Genomic DNA, 23269 nt, shown 5'->3' with positions numbered 1-23269 from the left:
AGAATTCAAAGTTATATCTAAATCAAAAAAGTTTAAATTTCTCAGATAGTTTAATCTTTTAAAAGTGTATTCTCAGTATTTTCACCTCACTCTTTCTTACCATATAAAGTGACTTTTCATAACAATATTCCTGTATTAGTAACAGTAGCATAAGGAGGAAATAAAGTAGCAGGATTAGAATTGATTAGGGGTTTTTTCAACCGTGTGTTCAAAGTACTACTGAAATTGTTTTTCAGGCTGTTAAGAAATGTATCAAAGTTGGTAATGCTCACTTTTAACACTTTAAATTCTTTATAGATGAAATTGACAGTTCTTCCATGTCAGATGATGACAGAAAAGAGGTTGTAAACATTCAGACTTGGATAAACAAGCCAGACATCAAGCATCATTTCCCTTGTAAAGAAGTGAAAGAAAGTGGACACATGTTTCCCAGGTACTTTTAAATTGTCTTCAGAAGTAAAATTGAATTTAGGGAAGTTAATAATATAAAACTGAATTACAGAAGAAATTTTATTTATCCAAATACAATAAGATATAATTTCCCTCCATTAATATGTATATTATGTCTTGATTTTTAGAAATATTTTCATGTAATTTTTTATTTTGAAAAATTTAAACAAGAAATGTTGAAGAAACAGTACATTGAACACCTTTTTAAAAAAAAAAAAATTTATAAGAAATGGGCAAAGCCAGCTTTCTTTTCAGAAAAAGAAACGGTTCATTGAACACCTTTATAAGCCTCTCTTAGATTGACCAGCTTTTTTTTTTTAATCCTCACCTGAGGATATTTTTTCCATTGCTTTTTAGAGAGAGAGTGGAAGGGAAGAGGGTGAGAGAAACATCGATGTGAGAGAGACACATCGATTGGTTGCCTCCTGCGTGCACCCCGACCTGGGCTGGGGATCGAGCCTGCAACCGAGGTACGTGCCTGTGGCTGGAATCAAACCCAGACCCTTCAGTCCACAGGCTGATGCTCTAACCACTGAGCAAAACCGGCCAGGGCAGATTCACCAAGTTTTAACTTCTTTTCACACTATCCCATCTCTGTTTATGTATGTATATACATACACATGTACACATGAACTTCCCTTTTGTCAAACCATTCAGAAGCAGGTTACAGATATGACACTACCCCTAAACACTTCAGTATAAATCTCCCAAGATAATCTCACAGCTCCAATAGCATTATCACCTTTAAAAACCTTAAAAATCAACATGATTCAACATATAGACCATATACTTAAATTTCTCAGAGTGCCCCCAAAGTATCTTTTATAGTCTTTGTTTGTACTTCCTGATCCAGGATCCAGTCAGGGTTCACACACTGTATTTGCCTATTGTATCTATTTAATCTCACCCAGATACATAGTACTATAGCCCACACCACTGCTTTCCCCCCTTTCTTCATGATGAGTAAATCCTTTGCGTGAAGGCCTATTGTTTGGCCAGATGTCCCACATTCTGGGCTTATCTGATATTTTTTCTTATTGTATTACCTTAACATGTATGAGTATTATTACTGTAATAAAAGTGAGCTGAGACACAAGGTGGGGGGCAGGGCAGTGTTAATTCTGTGCCAATTTTGTCTTCAGGATCCAGTTACAGAATATTATAAAATATGTAAGGCAGCCCAACTATTGCTTAGTGGTCTTTGATATTAGGCATATGCTATGGTATGTTGAATGAGAATACTTTATGAATATATACATTACTGTTAAAGTATGAGAGGTAGCATATTTTATATACCATATAGAATAGATTCTAAAAATCTGTTACTTTAAATCTATTATTTTAATTGTATTGTACTTTTTATAAAATGTTATCAGGATTATCTGTTAATAAAACATAAGGGTAAGAAATTAAAAGCTTTTATTAGGTAGCTTATTTGTTTATAGTGAACCTTTGTATTTTTAACTCAAAAGTAATTTCATCTGGAGTTGAACATTTTTTATAATTGGGACTGTTGAAGTAAGAGCTATTTTAAATGACATTTTAAAAACATTCTTTTTGTTTTTTAATGCCTTTTTTGCCCTCTCAAGTCACCTGTTGGTTACTGCAACACATATGTACTGTTTAAGGGAAATTCTTTCACGGAAAGGATTGGCTTATATACAGTCTCGACAAGCACTAAATTCTGTGGTTAAAATTACATCCAAAAAGAAACATCCTGACCTAATTACCTTCAAGTATGGAAACAGCAGTGCTTCAGGAATAGAAATCTTGGCAATTGAAAGGTAAGATTTTCTGAGGATGATATTGTCTGAATTATTGAATTAGTTCATTATTAAACATGGTTGGTTTCTCTGTTTGGGGGAAGAGGGTACTTGAACCACTTTTATTCATACTCTTTGCTGTCTTTTTCTTCCAAATCCTTAGTCATCTGTGGTTTAGCCATTAGCACATAATTTTAGTAGGTGCTGTAGCATATTAAATAAACTTTTTGACAGAAGGGCCTTTAAGAATAATCTATACCTGTGCTGCACTAAATGCTGGTTTGCAATCAGATAAGAAGGGTGCCTCAGAATGTAAGGCAATGTTTTTACTTTCATCAAATTCTTGTTTTAAAAAGGTGTCAGTGAACCTAAGCAGTGTGCTGAATGGTGTAATTCATTTACAATCTGGTATAAGCTCTTTCTTGTCTCATTATGGACCAGTGACAAACAGTTCATGGAATGGCACCAGGGCCATAAAGCACACTGATCCTGAAACTAAGCCATATTTAATTTTATAAATAAAAATGTGAAGCCAAGAGGGATTGAATGACTTCCAGATCTTCACACCTACTTGTGATAAAACCAAATGTAGCCCTTTTAACTCCTGATCTGCAGCTCATTCCACCTTGCTGTACGCTACACAGAAAATCACCTTGCTTAGCATTTAGATTTTTTCTTTCCAAATATGCTTTTGAGTATATGTTAATATAAGTTATGGGGAGTACAGAGGAGGGCATTTCTGCTGACTTTGTACGTCAGGGAAAGCTTCCCATTGGAAGTGACACCTAGGCTGAGTTCTAAAGGGAAAGCTCTGTATTAATATGTATATATTTTTCCCCATAGGTATTTGATTCCAAATGCGGGAGATGCTACCAAAGCCATAAAACAACAGATCATGAAAGTGTTGGATGCTTTGGAAAGTTAATATATAAAAGAAAATTATTTCAAAAGAAATTAAGGCAACCAAGAGAAACATGGACATTTTCCTAACTGAATACTAACTGGAGACCTTTCATTTGCTTATGGGAATGCTTGAATAGCAGGTCTTAAAAGTTTAAATTATTATAATCAATCTCTGGACAGTTAATTTTTTTTAATTTTCTTTTTGGTTTTCTAAAATGGTTAATTATAAAAGTCAGTTACTAAATGACTTTGAAGTAACTGACCCTGTGCCCTTATGAACTAAGGGAGCAGAATGCAGTTCTGTTTTGAAGAGCTGTTTTAAGGGAACATACATCACTTTCAGATTAAAAAACAACCATATACATATATATTTGCAATGTCTTCACTGAAAACTAGAGATAGAATTAGTTGAAGAGACCCTTTTAATTGCCACGTTTGGTTTTACCCACTGAGCAGTATCAGAAACTAAAAAATATTACATAGCTTAATAATTAGGTTGCTGTTTCTGTTCTTAAAAAGAGCGAAATCTTTTTAATTAGAGAATTCAGCCAACTCAGAAATTCAGTCCAGCCAGTGAAATGTTGAAACATCAATTTTCAAACATCGTCTTTGCACCATTAACCAATAATTTGAACACGAAGTGCTTCAGATACTAAACTCATCATGATGGTTTCTATGGAGCAGTTAAAAGCAATATAAGTATGTTAAGGTTACAGTTAACATTTTGAGGACAGAATTGTATCTGTACAAATGCCATTGGTCTTTATTACAAATGGAATATTTGATTTAGGATATTTAAGACAGGTGTTGAGCACACACACTGATTGATCCTCAGTGAGATTATGGTCTGTGACCACAAATATCCACTTAAATAAAAGCCAAATAATCAGAGAACTGTATAAACTATAGTTGCTTTTATCACTTTCTGACATTTTTCTTTGGTTTTTGTCTTGTGTTACTAAAATTCCAGTGGTTTGAAACTCTTTATTTTCTTAATATGACAAAACTGTAAAGTGATCTGCTTTATTTTACAGCTTCCTCAACTTTATTGAGGTCCGTATTAGACACATTAGGTAAGAGACATCCAGAAACACATTTGAGGACATGGAATAACTTGTGAAATCTGTCTGGGAACTAGCAAGTCCTTTCAGTCTCCGCATCTTAAAGTGAGATGGATTATCTCTAAGGGGTGATAGGAGAGATATTTAGACATATCCTGTTTGCAGATAGTTATTTTAATTTACTTAATGGAAATCAAGTGAATAAAAGGCAGCATAGGTCACCGTATTTTATTCTAATATTTAAAAGTTTACTTGAGTGGTTGAAGACATGTGCATGAAATTGCTCCTGGTGCAATAATTGATATTTATAACTCTCCCCACAACTGTTATTTTGCATTTTTTTCCTTTTCTTGGCACTCCCTTTAGAAATGTCCTGAAGTCTCATTTTTTTGCCCATTTCAGCTATGGGACTTTTTACACAATATTAATGTAAAGATGTTTGTGTTAATGTTTATAAATTACAGTTGTAAATAAACCAGTACAGTTTGCTCAAAACTTTGTTCTTAATGACATCGTCTCTCTCTTTTTCTCCCTTTCCCTCATTTGTAAATCTCTATAGGTACCAAAAAATTAGAAAATCGAGGGCTATCCTTTCAGTGGAATTTAAATGTTCAGATTTCAGGTTTGAAAGTATTAGATGCCTATTTCTGTTCATTTAGAGGGGGACAGGGGAAGAGATAATGTAATACTAATGACATTAAATGCCACATGTAATAAATGGAACTTCTTAACTTCTCTGCACTTCAGTTTGTTATCACCACAGTTAGTCATGACTATTAGGTGAAAAAACTTTTCCTTGATTTTATGAGGCACTTATGTATCTCAGTCTTCCTTCCCCAGCTCACTAGCCACAGAACTAGAATTCGCTCTGGTATATTCAGCTCTCAGGGACTCAGGATTGCAGAGGCCTCAAATTTATGAGGCTGGTGTTCTCTGTATTTTCGAGTTGAGAAAACCAAGGCTCAAAGAAACTGAGTGAAAAGGGATAGTATCCACTCTTCTTCACCCACTTTCTGGGAATTACTATTGCTTGTTAAGGTAGAAAATGAATTCTATCTATAGATTTGATGCCATTTGTCCACAATTAATAAAACATATTCTAGTAGGGATGATAAATTTGTACAGATATACTCAACTGTTTTTACCACTGGTATGTTTCACACAGGACCTTTAACTCCTTAGTGTGACATTTTAACATACTAAACTAATCAGCCATAGATTGGCAGTTGTTTTTGGTTTGGGTTTTTTGTGTGTTTTTTTAAATCCTCACCTGAGGTTATTTTCTTTTTCTATTGATTTTTACGGAAAGTGGAAGGGAGGGAGGGAAGGGGGGGAGAGAAACATTAATGTGAGAGAGACACATCGATTGGTTGCCTCCCGCACACACCCTGACGGAACCAGGATAGAACCTGCAACCCAGGTACATGCCCTTGACTAGGAACGGACCCCAAGACCCTTTGGTGTGTGGGCCAATGCTCCACTGAGGCACATGGCCAGGGTGCAGTTTTTGTGTGTGTTTTGTTATTTTGACTTGGGGGAAACAACTCCATAGGTTGAATGTGTAATGAAAGTAATATCTCACCTTCACCATTAGCATCTTTTTGGGGGAGGGGGGTGCTTGTGGGAGGCAACCAGTGGATGTGTGTCTCTCACATCGATGTTTCTTTCTCTCTCCTCCCCCACCCCTCTGAAAAGCAATGGAAAAAATGTCCTCGGGTGAGGATAGAAATAATAATATAAAAATAAAGAAATTGAAAACCTAACTAAATGGAGAACATGCTGTGTTCATAGGTTGGAAAATAGCATGTCAGTTCTTCCCAGTCAAATCGTAGGTATAATTTAATTCCAGTCAAAATCCCAGCAAGATTATTTTGTTAATATAGACAAGCTGATTCTAAAACTTACATAGACAGGCAAAGGAACTCAAATAGCCAAAACAATTTTGAAAAGTTAACACACTATCCAATTTTATTATTTACTATAAAGCTTCAGTAATCAAGACACGTGATGGCAAAAAGGAGACTCATATTGATGCACAAAACACATAGTTCAGAAATAGACCCACACAAATAATGGTGGTTTTTTGGCAAAGCTTCAAAGACAATTCCATTAAGAAAGGATAATCATTTTAACATGGTGTTGAAAGAATTGGCTGTCCATATGCAAAGAAGCATACCTCAGCCTGATCCCATACCTCAGCCTGATCCCATACCTCATTCAAAAACTAACTCGAAATGGGTCATATAGCTCACTGTAAGATTTAAACCTATTAAACTAGTAGATGAAAGTTGGAAAATTTTCATGACCTTGGGTTAGACCAAGATTTCTTAGATATCATATAAAAAGTACAATCCATTTAACTTTAAAAATAAATTTGACTCAAAACATTTTGTTCTGCAAATGACTGTCAATAGAATGGAAGGAAAAGCTACTTGCAAATCATACCCAACAAAGGATTCGTGTTGAAGATATATGAAGACTTTCAAAACTCAATAAGAAAACAGCCCAATTAAATGGGCAGAGTACTTCAGAATACATATATAGATGACATATACATTCATAAAAAGATATTCAACATTATTAGCTTTGGGGAAATACAAGTCAAAACCACAATACCACTACACACCTAATTAGAGTAGCTGAACTTGAAAATGAAAGCTGACAATACCAAGTGTTAGGATGTGGAGCAACCAGAACATTATTAATACATTGCTCATGGGCATGCAGAATGGTACAGGCACTCTAGACAAGTTTGGCAGTTCCTTATAAAGTTAAACATACATTTACCATATGACCCAGGAATCTCACTCGTAGGTATTTACCCTAGAGAAATGAAAACTTACGTTTGCACAAAAACCTGGACAAGAATGTTTATAGCAGCCTTATAAACGCCCAAAGCTGCGAACAACCCAAATGTCCTCCGGTAGGTTAATGGATAAACAGATGCGTACATCCATCCAGTGTAATAATGCTTAGCAATAAAAAGGAGTAGCTATTGGTAACATATAACAACGTGGATGAATCTCAAAGGCAGAATGTCATGTGAAAGAAGCACTCAAAATACATACTGTATGATTACATTTGTATTATAGAGGCAGAACTGATCAGTGGTTGCCGGGGGGAGGGTTTGATTGTCAAGGAGCAGAACAAGGGAATTTGTAGGGCTCAAACTGTTCTGTACCCTGATTGTGCTGGTGGTTACACAAATCTATTAAGTGTTCAAACTCATAGAACTACATCTAAAAGGGCAGGAAATGAAAACATTTTTAAAATTAGCTCATAAATTAATTCAATAGACTCTGTTTTCAAAGTGCAAGATTTATGATTGTATTTTCTTAGAAGTTTCACATTCCTTTCAACTAATTTGTGAAGAGGCAAAGTAAAGAAATTTAGATGAAACTACTATTTATGGGTGTGACATATCTATCACTGTCTCCCAGTGCTTACATCAGTGCCTGACATGTAGTGGTGGTCATCCTTTATTTGCTGAACAAATGAACAATAGGGGTTGCAAACTGGCTGCTTAAGGCTGAATAGGACATTTTGTGTGGCTCACACAATTTGTGATATTTGAACTAAGTGGCGGCATTTAAAAATCTGGAGACTTTTGCATTGTTTGGGTATAAAATTATTACTTGTATCAGCAGGAAGTAGCTATAAGAAGAGACTCTGTGCCCCTCTTCTCTGAAATGTTTCAGAGCCAAGATCCTTGAGGAGGATGTGGTAGGCAGTCAGACAGACATGAGCAGAGCAAGGACAAGGGGCTAGGTACAGAAGGTCATCCGGGTGGAAAGCCCCAGGTGCCTAGCAAGGGACAATTATAGGGTAGGATGGGACCTCCCCATCAGGATGGCCTGTCCTAGCATATCACTGGTCATGTGGTTTGGACTCCCTTACCTTTTCTTAGTAGAGAGAACACCTAGGCCTCAGGAAAGGTTGAGAGCCAAAACTGTGCCAGGAGACTCATCTGCATTGGAACCAGATGCTACCAATTGCCCTGCTGTTGAAAGGGGTCATACTATGTTTTCTATTAAAGTAGCAGGGGGGTTCCATAGGAGAGTGTGTATAATTTATAGGATGTCCAGGAAACTGTCTTTGAAAACTCAGCAGCGATTGAACTGTTCAAAAGAAAATTCCTCTATATCTTGTAGAAATGGGCATGTTCTCCTTCCCCCGGTAGGTTCCTGCTCTGGTTTGACAGCTTATCTTATGTACCTATGAATAGTGCTGGAGGCCCTTGCACCAGTGGACGCTTGACTCTAATATTGTAATGTTGCCACAGAAGCCTCATCCTCAGGGAGTGCACCGCGCGCTCACACTGGATGAGAACTGCGACGTGAAGTTCATCTGTTTAGCCAGGCTGAATCTCCCTCTATAACTCTATTTGTCACTCCAGTAATGGTAGAATTATTGGACACTAAAGTAACTAATTTGGCGTGTGCAATGATAAAAGCTCTGAATCTTACCTGCCAAGCTATAGCGGCTATGGGTCAGGAACTAGGGCAAACGAGAAGCCGTCCTAGAAAATCGAGCCGCCATTGATTACTCAGACACAATTGGAGGTGTGAAGATTTTAAGGGTATGTGCTGTTTCAGTCTAACTGATAACTCTGAACTCATAGAGCGTAAGTTACAGAAAGTCAAAGCTAGTCTTTCCCATGTCACACAGAGGGAAGGCTGCTTTACTAAGGAGTTTGCTGCCCTGACCTCGTGGTTACCCAGTTGGACTGGGATAAAGGAAGCATCCCTGGTCTTTTTACTGTTCATATTCATTTGTCTTATTTTGTGTTGTTGTCTACAATGTATGCCTCTCTTTTCTAGCGCATGTCAATTCATAAGACCTAGAAGAGGTCATCGCCGTGTGGCAGAAGCAAAGATACTAGCACTACAGCAGTATGATAGATTTAAGAATAAGATGTGGTTTAGTATAAGGTTGATAGATATCAACTAATTCACCTAATCAGAGGGGGAAATGATAGGGGCACTTATAATGTCCAACGATTGAGCACCTGAATTACTCTGAAATATAATTATATTACTTATAAAATTGTAGAATACATATGTAAGCAAGGGTTTAAGGTTTTGTTTTCCTTAGGCTTCTTTCTCCTAGGCCTTTGCACCCTGCACGCCCCTTGATCCCAGACTGAAGCAATTAAGGGGTGGTGCAGCTGGGAACGCTATCACCTTACAATTGGGACATTGCTAGGCGACCAAGATCAAAGAAGTGAAGGTCTCACCTTATGGAGACATCCCCAGGCCACCAAGATCAAAAGAATGACTTCCGGGACTGCATTCCATTCCCAGCCCCAGTTTGCCCCATATAACCCGCTCCCTCAGGCCACTTCCTAAAACAGGTTTTGGATGCTTTTATGCTCCCAGCCTTCTTGGTTGGCTGGCCTTCTCAATAAACGCTGTGTATGATTCAACCCTGCCTCTGCCGAATTGGATACAGCGACAGGCAACCCTGAGCCCCACCGGTGTCTCCTGGTAGCACCACCGCCCCTAAATATTTCATGTTTCTCCTCAGAGTAAAGGCATTGTCTGGCATATTTACAATACCATTATCACACAAATTCATTAAAGCATCAAATGCCCAGTTCATATTTAAATGTCTCTAAGTGTCCCAAAATGTTTTTACAGTCTCCCTTTAAAAACTAAGAGCCATTTCAATATAACCTAAGCTATTACAAAGCACTGAAAACAATAGCAAGTTTTTATTTGTTTTATAATTTCTGATCCCCAAACTTGACAAAAGCACAAACAAAACACAAAAATCAAAAAGCAATCCCGGCTAGTAACTATGAATGGAAAAAATTCTAAAACAGTACTACCAAACAGATTTCAGTTTATCAGAAGGCCGAATTGTTGAGATGAGTTTGAACCCTCAGTTGCTCTCTTCCCCTCATTGCCTTATTAGTCAGATCCCAGTGCCGCCTTGAGTGCCTCCACCAACCTGGAAAAGCCCACCGCAGTCACGGCGAGCTGTTCAAATAGCCCAAGGCAATCGGCACCTGGCATTACCCCCGGTCACAGAGCAAACCCAGCCAGCAACAGAGTCGGTCCTTTTGCCGAGACTCGGAGAGGCCGGCTGTTAAACATCTACCAGACACCACCCTGATTCAGGTCGCCCGGTTTGTCCCTTTGCCTTTCGTGGCATTCCTCTTCCCGGACCGTGCGGTCATCGGCCTGTGTAGCAATCAGCAGTCGGCGCTGGAAGGCGCTCCGGCCGCACGGCGAGAAGACCCCCAGGGTAGCGGGCGGGGCCGGGGCGGGGCCTCGCGCTCGCCCCGCCCCTTCCGCCGGGGACTTGCCCCGCCCCTCGCGGCGCCGCGGGGGGTGGTTCGGAGACCTCCCCTCTCCCGCGGCCGCGCGAGGTGCTTCCAGGGAGCGCCATGGCCGGTAAGCAGCGCGGCTTCGGGTGCGGCGCGGGCGAGGGCTGCCCCCGCGCCGTCCGTGGCCTTCCCTGGCCCGGTGTCTCGGAGCCCGAGGCTTGGGCGAGCGGGCCGGGGAGGTGGAGCGCGGGCCGGCGCGCTCCCGGGGTCCGGGCTTCCTGGGGCGCCGGCGGGGCCGCGGTGGCGAAGGGCACCCCGCTGCGCTCCCCCGCGTCCTCGTAAGGCCGTGCGGCCAGGTGAGTTCCAGAGCCCCCCGCGACAGGTTCACCCGCGGCCGTGTAAAATGCAAGCCCCGCCCCTTCGGAGACCGGGTTCGGCGAAGCCTCGGGTAATCGTGATCGGTCCGGTGCTTCAGGCGGGAGAGCCGCCGCCCGCCGTAGCTCGCGGAGACCGTTAGGCTTCGCGCCAGAAGCGGGACTGCCGAGCGGCCTCGCTTTCACTCTCCTCACCTGCGATCGATCTTTGAACTTGGGTTTTGCAAAGACGGCAGCCCTAATCCTTTGCAGCTTGAGCCCTGTCACGTGAAACCGAGCACCTGTTTGATTTGGGCCGCGTGGTGGGAGGGCCGGGTCACGTGCTCCACGTTGCACCCCGCCCCCTACGCCAATGGGCTCGCCCGCTCCTGAGCAAAAAAACGGGGCAAGTAGTTTCTGCATCTGGACATTGGAGCTTCAGGGTTGGGTATTGCGTGTTAGCTCCACATCCCCACCCTGGGTCAGCCCCAGGGGTGAGTTTGCCCCCAGGCCTGGGCCAGGTTCTTTGGCATGAGGAAGTGGAGTGCTCTGGACTCACAGCCTTGAGACCTGGTGTACTACAGTCTTGGCTCAGTCAGTAGCCTCCCATGCCAACAAGTCATTTAATCTCTGGACCTCAGTTCCTTCACCTGTAAAATGGACATAACTGCCCCTCCATGGGAGTCCTGTGAGGCTCCCATGAGATGGTAAGATTTGTGGAAGTGCCCTTTGTTTTTCATTTCAAGCTAGAGTGCAATGCAAGGTGGTGGCTGAATGATTGTGCGGGAAGGTGATACAGAAGTCCTTTCACACACTGCCCCCTGGATGCGACTGGTATCTTCGAAGAGGCAGGCATGCAGAGGCTGATGGATTTAGGACCTGTGGTTCTTAATGGTGTCCATCTGACTTCTTTGAGGAGTGTTTTCAATTTGTATGACAACACCGCCCCCACCCCCCGAAAAAAAACAAACCCACACACAAACGAAGTGCCCATCCTGTTTTACAGCTGCAGATTTGGGCTTGGACTGTTGCTCTGCCACTGACTGTTCAATGACTTTGTGCACCTTTCCCCCAGCAGGCCTCTTGTTTCCTCATTTACAAAGTAGTGTCAATGAAACCTCACAGGTGCTTATATGTTGGTCTTTGCACTTACTATATTTTATTATTTCTTTGAGTAATTCCTTCATTGTTAGACTATGATGACTCTCAGGGCAACCAAGGACCTACAGAATCATTGTATTTGCATTTTACAGGCGAGGAGATGAGGTGACTATTACTCCCCAGCGGTGAATTTCCCTGCTGCAGTCCCCCTGTGGAATGGGTGATTTGCAGAATGTCAGACAATCCCAAGCTTGATTCAGGACAGCTGCCTTTCTGGGTGGGAAGGGGGAGAGGGGAAGCCAGTAACAGCCAAGTGGACTTCACCCCGTAGGCATTGTGTCCCAGCCGGTAATGAGGAACTTGAGACAGGCATCTCCCCTCCCCGTGGACCCACTGCCCCGCTCATAGTGGGGTTTCGCCTCCTGCACTGGGATGCACTCAGTTACCTGGGTTAGGGTTAGGCCAGGGCCCAAGATCAAATAGTAAGGACTAGTTCTGTATTCAAACCTAGTCTTCCTTCAAGCCATGTTCTCATTTGTAAGAAGCTGACCATGCCTACTTCACTTCAGGTTCTTGTGCTTGGCACGGGCTTTGCCCATGGCTGTTGCTCTATCAAGGTTTCTCAACATCTCCATTATTGACATTTTGGACAGGATAATTTGTTGTGAGGGACTGCCCTATACATTGTGGCATGTTTAGCAGCGTCTCTGACCACTTCCCCCTAGATGCCAGTAGCACCCCATCGGTTGTGACAATGAGAAATGTCTGCAAACATTGCCAGGTGTCCTGGGAGGCAGAGTGCCCTCGGGCTGAGAGCTGCTGCTCTAGTTCAGCGCCCAGATCTTCTGACACCTGTTTTCTCTCCATCTTCAGTGTTCCGCCTGGCCCTCATCCAACTTCAAGTTTCTTCCATCAAATCAGATAATGTCACTCGAGCTTGTGACCTTGTCCGGAAGGCAGCCACAGAAGGAGCTAAAATAGTTTCTCTGCCAGTAAGTATGGAGGCAGCCCCCCGTTTCTGGGAACTGTGGGCCCAGCACAATAGTGTCTGCTAGCTCTGGCTTTCCTGTTGTCTCCTGGGTCCAGCAAGGCCCTTTGGCGCCCAGGATTGTTCCATGATTATCTGGAAGATGACCCCAGCAGTGGCCTTTGTGATAGGACGTGCCCACATGGTTACAGGTCTTGAACTTGAGGGTCACCTACTCTGTTCAGAATCCTAGTTGGTTGAAGACTTACCTAAAGCTAAAATACTCTGCACTTCAGATACTTCCCTTCTTTGCTTGTATAATTCTTTATTTTTTTTCCTAATCCTCACCTGAGGATATTTTTTTCTTGATATTTAGAGAGAGGAGAAAGGGGAAAGAGAGAGAAACATCAGTGTGAGAGAGAAGCATCAATTGGTTGCCTCATATGGGCCCCCGACCTGGGATCAAGCCCACACCTAGGTATGTGCCCTGACAGGGAATCAAACTTGCAGCCCTTTGGTGCACGGGGTCCTGCACATGTCAGGACATGGATGAACTGGTTTCTTCCACTGGCGGAGGCCTGCTGGGTCCATGGTGGAACTAGTCCAGACAGCCCCTCCCCCACTCTCTCCCTCCCTCCATGGTGGAGGCAACCCTTTGCGAACCCTGCTTAGACTGATGAGGATTTTCAGGGCCACTTTGTATTTTGGGCTCCAGGCCATCACAGATGTGGCCAGTGAGTAGGAATCTTTAACAGGGGAGCTCGAGACCTTAATGTTAACGCAGTCTTCATTACCGCTCCAGTCATGGGATTCACCTGTACTTGTACCCCAGTCATGGTCTCTTGTTGGTTTATGTTGCGGGAGATCAGTCTAAAGACCAGCAGTGAAAACTGGAATTCATGTGCCCCTCTATCTAACGTGTGTCTTGTACAAGCTGGCGATCCTCGGGTTTGAGTGTCCTAACAGAGTGTGGTGCACAGGCAATCTCAATAAATGCGAAATGAATGAATTAGAGCCAGAGTCTAGTCGTTTTTGCTCTTGTTTTATCACAGAGCTATTGCAGACAGACATACCCTGGGGAATGAGACTTCTCAGGGTCAGAGTGATAGTGCTGGAAGGGAGCTTAGAAACAGTTCATTTTACAGATGAGGAAATGTCTTAGCTTCTGTGGCTTTCAAAGAAAATCTGTATTTTTTCAGCCAAGCTTTCTTGCTTTACATAGTTAATATAATTCTGAGCCTATGAATTCATTCTAACACCCAAAGTCCTGTGAGTAAGCCCAGTTGTAGTGGGGCCTGGGCACCCTGGAAATGCATAGCTGTTCCCGCCTTCTGCCAGGGTGACCAAGGTTCTGGTTGAGCATGTGTGACTTGTCTCCTGGAGCCCCACCTGAGCCAGCTGCTGAGTCCTGCCTGTGGCTACAGGCTCTGTAGCCCTGGGACCTCCGTGTTTGTTTTTATCAGCTCTGTTTTACCTCTTTGAGAGCAGAGCTGGAAGCAGCAGCTACATCTTCTTACAGCAAAACTTTAAAATGGGTCCGGTGCCCTGGCCGGTGTGACTCAGGTGGTTGGGCATGGTCCCGTGCACCAAAAGGTTGCTGGTCAGATTTTGGTCAGGGCACATGCCTGGTTTGCTAGGTCAGTCCCCAGTCGGGGGCATGCAGGAGGCAGCTGATTGATGTATGGCTCTCACACGGATATTTCTCTCCCTCTCTCCCTAGAAAATCACTTAAAAATCTTTAAAAAATAATAAAGTGGGTTGGGTGTTTTGATGTTTTTTCCCCTCTTTTCCTCTGCCCACATTATTCTAGGAATGCTTTAATTCTCCATATGGCACAAACTATTTTCCTGAATATGCAGAGAAAATTCCTGGTGAATCCACACAGAAGCTTTCTGAAGTAGCAAAGGAGTGCAGCATATATCTCATTGGAGGTAACTTCCTGCCCTCATGGTGTAATGGCCTAAACATTAAAAACACATGAATAATTTTGGTTACATTTAAATCTTGGAATACCAATTAGCCATTGAAAAGAATGAGGTAGACCTGTATGTAGTAGAGTGGAGAGCTCTTGCAGACACACTATTAAGTGGGAGAAAGAGCAAGTTCAACATGCTATGAACAGGTACTTGCATTCAGATTAATCCCCTACACAAAAGGTTATTTTTATATGTAGTTATGTATGTAAGACATAGGCAATGTTGTAGAAGGACACAAACCAAACTGATAATGATGATTCTCCCTGGAGAAGGAGTAGGAGTGAAGGGCCAGATGGAAATGTGGAAAGAAAAACCCATATCTAAGTGTCTTTCATTATACTAATATAGGGTTAACAAAGTTTTTTTTCTTAAAGAGGTTACATATATCAAGGTAGCTTTATGTGGTTTTGAATTAAATTTTAAAATGTTCTATTTGCTTAAATTAAAAAATCAGTATAGTAAATCTGTTCAATAACTACAGCAAGCAAAATTATTTCTGTATTATGCTGTATTAAGAATTAGTCACCCGGCCGGCGTGGCTCAGCGGTTGAGCATCGACCTGTGATATGGGAGATGGTTCGATTCCCGGTCTGGACACATGCCCGGGTTGCAGGCTTGATCCCCAGCAGGGGGCGTGCAGGAGGAAGCTGATCAATCACTCTCTCCTCATTGATGTTTCTGTCTCTCCCTCTTCCTTCCTCTCTCTGAAATCAGTAAAGACATATTTAAAAAAAGAAAAGAAATGGGTAAGAGGTGAAGGAAAAAAGCAAAGCAAGATGAGGCAGACCTGGGCTCTACAGTCAGTGATGGAAAGGCATCTTGAAGCCTTTGTGGATGCAGTTGTGTTGCAGGAGGCCTGGTGAATTTAAGTTGAGTAACGGAATTCCCCATGTTGCTTCAGTGTTTCAGTTTAAATTTTGCTCAAAGCTGAATTCAGAAACTGTGTGTTATTTTTGAAACCTGTCCTGAGCATCTGACCTAGTAATATTTTATCTACACTCTAGAGTTTATCTCTGAAAGATTGTATTCAAGAAGATAAAACAACTGATTAAATAACCCTTAAGATATAGTAAACTTTATTGTTGGACCCAAGTGCCAGTTTACCAAGCCTTTGTCCAGTTCCAAAAGAAGGCTTTATTCAGAATGTTTTCCGTGCCTGTGTGCTTCTCCTCTCAATAAAAGGTTCCATTCCTGAAGAGGATTCTGGGAAATTATATAACACCTGTGCCGTTTTTGGGCCTGATGGAGCTTTACTGGTAAAGCATAGAAAGGTAAGTAGGGAATGTGGCAGGTCTCATTGCCACTTGAGAATTTACTGTGAACGCCCCTAGTCCTCTCATTGTATTGTACACACATCAGGCATTTTGACTGGTTGGCACGATTGGCTGTTCTTGGCTTTTGGCATTTTGATATAAATTTTAGACTCAGCCTGTCAATTTCAGCAAAGGAAAAACCTGAAGTTTACTTTATCTCTGATAATACTATAGCCACTCTTATACTCACTGTTTGGTGGTGTGTCTTTTTTTAATCTTTTATTTTCAACCTGTATGTGTCCATTATGTATAAAATTCGTAGACAGCATATAGTTGGGTTTTGCTATTTTATTCATTTTGGAAATCTCTGCCTTTTAACTGGAATGGTTCCTCCATTATAGTTTATATAAATATTGATTTGTATGTCACCTGGGAAAGAAGGGTCATAGAACCTACACTGTCATTTTCCCATTTCCCGTGTTAGAATTCATTTTGATAGTGTCAGATTGTGGGGTGAGTTGTGAGCACGTTGTGGGTGCTGCTTGTACAGTTGATCTTAGGTCATCCCCATATCTGGCCATGGAAAGATGCTTGTTTTTATTGCCATGAACCCCTTTGGGAAAGAGGTAACCAGAGCCCTTATTTCTGCTGCAGCTCCATCTGTTTGACATTGACGTTCCTGGGAAAATCACATTTCAAGAATCTAAAACATTGAGTCCTGGTGATAGTTTCTCCACATTTGAGACTCGTACGTACTAGATAAGTCTGCCTCTTATAGCAATCCCAGTGGGAGAGGATCAGGTATTCCTTTAGTTTTTTTTTCTTACGTCCCTCCCTAATTTCTTTATATAACCTGACTGAAAGACCAGAAGTGGGAAGGGCAGAGAAAGGTCAGAGATCTGGAAAGGGTGGGCGGAATGGAGAACTGAGGGTTTGACTTGACTTTGCTCTTCCATTTGATCCCAGCCTCCTGTTAGTGTGATGGCTTCCCGAGTGCACCTGTTGGGCCGTGATTGAGCTCCTCTCACATAATAAGCTTTCAGTTAGAATGAATTTCTCATCTCTTCTCTGCTGACATAAATGATGTCTCTGTGAGGTGACGTCCAAGCAGGAATGAGCTTATACATTTTCTCCACCACGGGCCCTGTGTCACTGTATCCCTGTTAGTGTTCTGTGACCTTAGCTCAGGAGGCTTTCCCCTCACACCGTGCTGCAGGCTAACCTTCCATTCATGCATTTTTTGTTTATAAACAGCTTACTGCAAAGTGGGCCTGGGCATCTGCTACGACATGCGCTTCGCAGAGCTTGCACAAGTCTACGCGCAGAGAGGTGAGGGCACTGTTGTCGTGTGGTGTAGGTGCTTGGCAGTTCAAGTCTGGGTAGAGGGACCCTTAGTTGGAAGAGCTGGAGGAGGGGTCGTCATCTCTCCACCCCCACCTGGCTTCTCAGACTTTTGCTGTGTTTGGACAGTATGGTTTTTCAGAAGTGATTTACCGCGCCCTGCAGCTAAGGCAGGAGCCAGACTCAAGCATCTGCTCTACCTTTCAAGCCCTTCCTGCTACTGTGTTTGGAAAGAGTCCCTGGTTGCCCAGTAGAAATGAAGACATGGCCTGTCCCTCATGGATTTCACTACACAGTAGTCCTAAATGTGGGGTACAATGGAAATGCAGTCAGTGATGTTTTGGTCCAGAGAAGAGGTGTCCTACCATCCAGCACCAAACCAAGTCGTAGCTCTGGATTCTGGTTCCAGCTCTTCCCCAAACTGGTGTGATTATTTTGGGTAAATTATTTCCAGAGCACTGTGGATCTGTTTTCTCATAGGGATGGTGTGAGGATGAAGGAGAGAGAACGTATTTAAGCTCCTTGCATGGTCCTCAACAGATACTAGCATCCCTACTAGACTGGTGATTCTGAATCAGCTGTCACCTAATACAGTGAAGTGGATGCAGACAGGTCACCCACTCAGTGCGAGGTGGCGGTGCGCGGGCTCTGGGTCGGCATCTCTGTGGAGTCTCATCAGTAAGCATAGAAGCACCCACATGGCCCCTCATTTCAGTTGAAAGCATCACAGAACATCGTCCTTGGCCATGCAGAGCTGGCCAGGTGGTGCTGAGAGAAATACAAATCACAGTTTACGGGTTGTTGTTTTTAAGCGAAGTCACATGTTGTGATTGGGTTCAGTACCACTTTTCTCGTGTGTCTGTGTGTCGTGTGAGTATCCCTGAGGGAATGCAGAGCCTTAACCGACTGCTGCCAACACCGTCTGACTTGACTGACACCTTTCATGGCTGGGGAAGTTGGCTTTTGGTCCCCACGGGGTGGAGATAAAGGAGGGACTAGCGTGGGAGGTGTTCCCTGTACCGACTCTCAGCCCCTCTCTTCCCAAGGCTGCCAGCTGTTGGTCTATCCTGGAGCGTTTAACCTGACCACCGGGCCGGCTCACTGGGAGTTGCTTCAGCGAAGCCGGTAAGAAAGCGCGTAGACCATCCCTCCAGGGATCTCAGGGTTCTCTGTGGGAAGATTTCGGTGTGGTGGAAGCACACCCTTCCTGATTGGAATGGTGCCTGGGAATCAGAATCCACAGCGTCCAGTTGCATTTTTTCGTCTTTCAGCCCAAAGGGAGGCTTCTACTGGGAGCCTTCTCTTCAGGAGCCACAGCACGGGTCTCTCAGATTCTTGGGACTGGTTTTTGCATTTCCAAGAGCATTTAGTGCATCAGGTGGGCAGCGATTTCCAATTGCTGTGATTTGATGTGGGCTGGTGTCTCTGAGACAGTTGCCAGCATCTTTCACAGAGAATTGGAGACCCACAGAGTATGTGTTCAGAGCCCAGATGCCCAGGAAAAGCAGGGGTTATTTTAGCCTGACAGCCCTGGGGAGAGGTTTGTGTTCTTCACACAGCTGTGAAGATTGGGGTGCTAATCCCACCCCAGCTTCCACTGCAGCCTGCTAGTCCTGGGATGCTCTGCCAGGAACCTTGTTATAAGCCCTTGTGCTTTTCCCCTGTAAATCCTGGGCACACAGCTCTCTCTGGCCTGTCACAGTTGCTGTGTCCTTAGACCCCTGAGGCCGAGTGGTGAAGGACAGGTAGGGTAGATGGAACGTGGAAGGGAAAGGGGTGTGACTGTGTGCGTACAGTGCTCTGCAAACGGAATGCTGGTCAGAGAGGATGGCTTTCTTGATTAAATGCTTTTTAAATTGAGGCATAATACACTTACAGAAGAGTGCACTGATTTTAAGTCTGCAAGATAGTGAATGTTAACATACCACCAACCAAAATCCACATACAGAGCATTCCCAGTACCTAGAATGCTCCCTTTTGCTCCTTCCCAGCCAGTGTTCTCCCCTCTGCGCCCAGAGCTTGCCACTGTCGTCCCTTGTAGAGATGATGGTAATTTTCACTGCAGGGGTGTTTGGCTGGTTGCATGGTAGAGGTGGGGTAGGGGTCTGTGTTACCATGAATGTTAATAAATGCAGTCTTGTAGAAAAGAAAAGCTTGGGGGAGACTGGCATGACTTGGCATGGGTCTGTTGACTGAGCCCAGAGGGCTCCCAGGTGAGGTGGCTTCATGTACCCAGGCTGCCACCTGAAATTCTGATCTAACTTGAGATGATAGGACTGCCACCGTTGGCATGGAAATGCCATGCTGGTGTATTGCCCCATCAAGGGCAGTCCACTTTTGGCTCCGACCACCTTGGCTTGCATTAACCACAGAAGCTCTTTTACTGGCTGGCTGAGGCCAGGGTCTGTGTGCTGTAGCAGTATTAACATTTTGGAGCAGATAATTCTTTGTTGTGGGAGCTGTCCTGTGCATTGTAGGACGGTTAGCATTTCTGCCATCCACCCACTGGATGCCAATAGCATCCCCCTAGTTGTGATCGTCAAAAAGGTCTCCAGACACGCAAATGTCCCTTGCTGGCCAAAATTGCCCCAGTGAGAACTGACTTTAGTAATAAGATAATTTTTAAAGACAGCATTCCGTGGCTTTGAGTGTTTCCTTCCACATCTGAGCCAGCCTGTCCCGTCCTAGTTTTTAAAAGAACAATTCGGTACACTTAGGGAAATGCTTCAGAACTATAATGTATGATTTGCCTGTTTTCTATCCATTGACTCCAGGGCTGTTGACAATCAGGTGTATGTGGCCACAGCATCTCCTGCCAGAGATGACAAAGCTTCCTATGTTGCCTGGGGACACAGTACTGTTGTGAATCCTTGGTGAGTGGCCCAAGCAGGGATGGGCTCACTAGGAGCTCAGAAGACATGGCACTTGGGCGGGGGGGGGGGGGGGGGGCCCTGATTGGTCGCTGGCCCTGCCCCTCACCCATCCCCAGAACCCCCATGCGTGCCAGGTCCCTGCCTCTGTCTGTGAGGAAGCTTCCACCTGAAAACTGGGAGAAAGAAACTGTCCTGCCCTCCTGGCTGTTTGTTAGCCCTCTTCTGAGTTTCTGCTGTCAATCAGACTTGGATCACGGAGGGGAAACAAGGCAGCCGTGACAGGTGGCAGATTTAGTAAAACAGGCTCCCAAACTCTCAGCATTTGCTTAAATGTAGACTGGGTGACTGGGCCTCGGGCAGGAAAGAGTTCTAGGGTGAGGATTTTTCTCCCAGAATAATTGGGGGGGGGGGGGAAGGGATGGGTTCAGTTAAAGGAAACTGAATTTGTCCTCTGTGAGGGGATAGAGCATTTTACTGCTCAGTGGGACCAGCGCGGGAGTCTGCCCATGTACAATATGGTCTGCACTGATGGACGTACGTGGTCTTACCTGTGCAGCTCGCAGCGCTTTCATACACGGGGTCTGTTTGAACTCCAGGGACTTACCTTCTGGTAAGCCCAGTTTATAGATGGTAGGATTGAAGTTCACAGGCTAAAATGGCTGCAGCTGGTGTTTGGATCCAGGATTTTGACTTCAGAACTTGGATTTATGCCATACTATTTCCCATACAGCTGTATGATTTTACACACACACACACACAGAAATGTATTTCTACAATTTCAGGATAAATATACCAGTAGCAAGACTGAGAAGGGTCACTTACCACTGTGGGGGCCCTAGAGGTTCTCTCTTCTGACATCATAGGACCCACAGAGTCAAGTGTGTGATAAGAAGAGACCTGGAAAATATGACCAGTGAGTGATTCCCAGTCAGCCTCCTGCCCATTAGGATTTGGGGGGCATTGGGAAACTGGAAGGATTAGGTCGGCTTGAAAATTTTCTCAAATGTGATTCATGTTCCTCTGCCCAGATGTTAGTGATGACATCTTTTGGGCATCACTACTTTGCCTCTAGTTCTGGTGAACTCTGTTACCACTCAAGCTGGCTGCTTCTGACATGAAGTAGCTGCATACGACTTACCTTTATTTCTTCTTTTTCAGAATTCCACCTGCAGGGTTTGGGGGCCTTCTGACTTATATCCACTTTGGGATGGGTGCCTGGAGTTAACATAGAGATCTTTGAATGCCGGGGCAAATAGGAAAGAAAGAGAAAAGAATAGAGAAGGATTCAATTAAATGGCATTAATAATTGTGTTTGTAGCTCATTTGTGCCAAATCTGTTTGTATCAATCTGGTATAAACAAAAGCAGTTACTATGTCAGACTTTGTTACGTCAGGTTACTTTGTTTTGCACTTTGGAGAGATTGCATTTCTCTAGGCATGTGCTTGAAGCCCTGCTTATGCCAGGAGACACAGCAGGGAAGTAGTTTTCCAGATCAGCCTTTCCCCAGACTCATGAAGGAGTGTTGCTGTTTCCAAGTATGGGGCTCCTGCCGGGTGTGGTTTCCCAGCACTTATTCTCAGACCCCACAGGTTGAAACCTTTCCTTGAAAACCTGAAGGCCATTCATTAACATAGGGATGCGGGGGTCACAGGCGCAAGACCAGAGGTCCACGCAGATCTGGGTCGAGCCCAGGCCCTGCCTCCCCATCCCAGGATTGGGGAGCAGCCTTGGGAGGTGTGAGGATGCAGAACCAGACCGTCCTTGCAAAGGGCTCCTATTGGCATGAACTCATGAGGGGTAGGATGGCACCTCCTGTTGGTTATAGGTGGCTCTGTTCCCAGATGTTTATATCATGGAATAAGAAACTAGGAGTTTGTAGTTTAGAAAACATAATTCATCATTTTCTCACTAAGTCCTAACAGGGCTCTTATTTCCACTTTATAAATGGAGATTACAAATGACTTGGCCCAGAGCCACACAGCTACTTAAATGGTAGAACAGGACTTTCTACCCCTACTTTCTGGTTTTAAACCTCAGATTCCTTGCCCTTTGGCCTGTTAAATGGGGAGGAAAAACAGGTCTTGAATGTCAGCAAAGGTCAATGAACCCACTCATTCTGCCCTGAATCTTTTTCAGGGGGGAGATCCTCGCCAAAGCTGGCACTGAAGAAACGATCGTGTATTCAGACATAGGTAAGGTCTGGTAGCCCCAGCCCAGGTTAGGTGACTGGAGTCCCCAGTGCCCTGAGGCCAGATTCCATAGCTGGTGCAGCCTGTCACATAGAGGGGCCCCTTTGCCTCCATGTCTCTCCCCCCTCATCCCATACCCCGTTTATCCTTGGTTCTTGGCCAAGTCCTGAGGGCTATAGTCCAGCTTGAGTGTTTTTGGTTTGAAGTGACTCCAGGGGCCATGCCAGGCCATCTGTGCCTCCAGACAAGGCCTGTATTACTTGCTGAGGCTCTGGTGGTTTTTACACTGTTTGCGGGGGAAATCCCTTTGGTTAGTGAAGAGTTACATCTTATTAATGGTGAACTTTCCTGTTTTTGCAGACTTGAAGAAGGTGGCTGAAATACGCCAGCAAATCCCCATTTTTAGCCAGAAGCGATCAGACCTCTATGCAGTGGAGGCGAAAAAGCCCTAAGGTTTATGTTTCCATCATGTCACGAAATAGAAAGACACATGTCTGCAACATCAATTCCCTGCTGAATTCTTTCATGGGGATCCTTTTTTTTTATTTTTTATTTTAGCCTTCCCTTCCAGTTGAGATTGTGGAACTGCAGCACACTGGTACTCTCCACACCTTGTTAAGCAGTCAGAAAGGACTCAGGCTGGCACTGAAGAGCAGAAAGGGGAGGGGCTGGCACTAAACCTTATTCCATATTGAAATTGCCTTAGAGAAGTTGGTAAAAGTACCAGATTTGGATATTCTGGTGGTTGATTCACCTGATACAAATGC

The 23269-nt window shown here is 43.8% G+C and overlaps 2 protein-coding genes across 3 annotated transcripts in view; both read left to right on the top strand.

Moving 5' to 3' along the window:
• TBC1D23 (TBC1 domain family member 23) overlaps positions 1–4912 on the top strand; it is a 51190-nt gene extending 46278 nt beyond the window's left edge. Inside the window, exons 17-19 of the mRNA XM_016199711.2 lie at positions 298–433; positions 2040–2234; positions 3057–4912. Of these exons, the coding sequence (XP_016055197.2) occupies positions 298–433; positions 2040–2234; positions 3057–3138 (413 nt within the window). The 3' untranslated portion in view covers positions 3139–4912. The remainder of the gene's footprint in view (positions 1–297; positions 434–2039; positions 2235–3056) is intronic.
• Positions 4913–10551: 5639 nt separating this feature from the next.
• Positions 10552–23065, top strand: NIT2 (nitrilase family member 2). Of its 2 annotated transcripts, XM_087818123.1 has the most exons (10): positions 10552–10575; positions 12776–12894; positions 14680–14800; positions 16028–16116; positions 16753–16846; positions 17353–17427; positions 18486–18564; positions 20214–20312; positions 22450–22505; positions 22863–23065. In XM_087818123.1, exons 1-10 carry the CDS (start codon positions 10569–10571, stop codon positions 22952–22954), a joined length of 831 nt encoding a protein of 276 aa, XP_087674249.1. In that variant the 5' UTR covers positions 10552–10568; the 3' UTR covers positions 22955–23065. The 2 variants fall into 2 exon arrangements, with proteins under 2 accessions (XP_087674249.1, XP_087674248.1); XM_087818122.1 differs by lacking the exon at positions 10552–10575 and having other exon boundaries at positions 10849–12894.
• Positions 23066–23269: the final 204 nt, after the last annotated feature.

This window comes from Miniopterus natalensis, chromosome 6, assembly GCF_054644295.1.
Source record: "Miniopterus natalensis isolate mMinNat1 chromosome 6, mMinNat1.hap1, whole genome shotgun sequence".
Lineage (NCBI taxonomy): Eukaryota > Metazoa > Chordata > Mammalia > Chiroptera > Miniopteridae > Miniopterus > Miniopterus natalensis.
The sequence above is the reverse complement of the archived record's forward strand: the minus strand, read 5'-3'. Positions and strand labels throughout refer to the sequence as shown.

Bases quoted from the DNA above. Each gene is read 5' to 3' on its own strand.
- NIT2 (XM_087818122.1), top strand. From the start codon at position 12,664: ATGTCTGCAAACATTGCCAGGTGTCCTGGGAGGCAGAGTGCCCTCGGG. The intron at 14,801-16,027 runs GTAACTTCCTGC...TCTCAATAAAAG, and splicing joins CAGCATATATCTCATTGGAG to GTTCCATTCCTGAAGAGGAT. The intron at 20,313-22,449 runs GTGAGTGGCCCA...AATCTTTTTCAG, and splicing joins AGTACTGTTGTGAATCCTTG to GGGGGAGATCCTCGCCAAAG.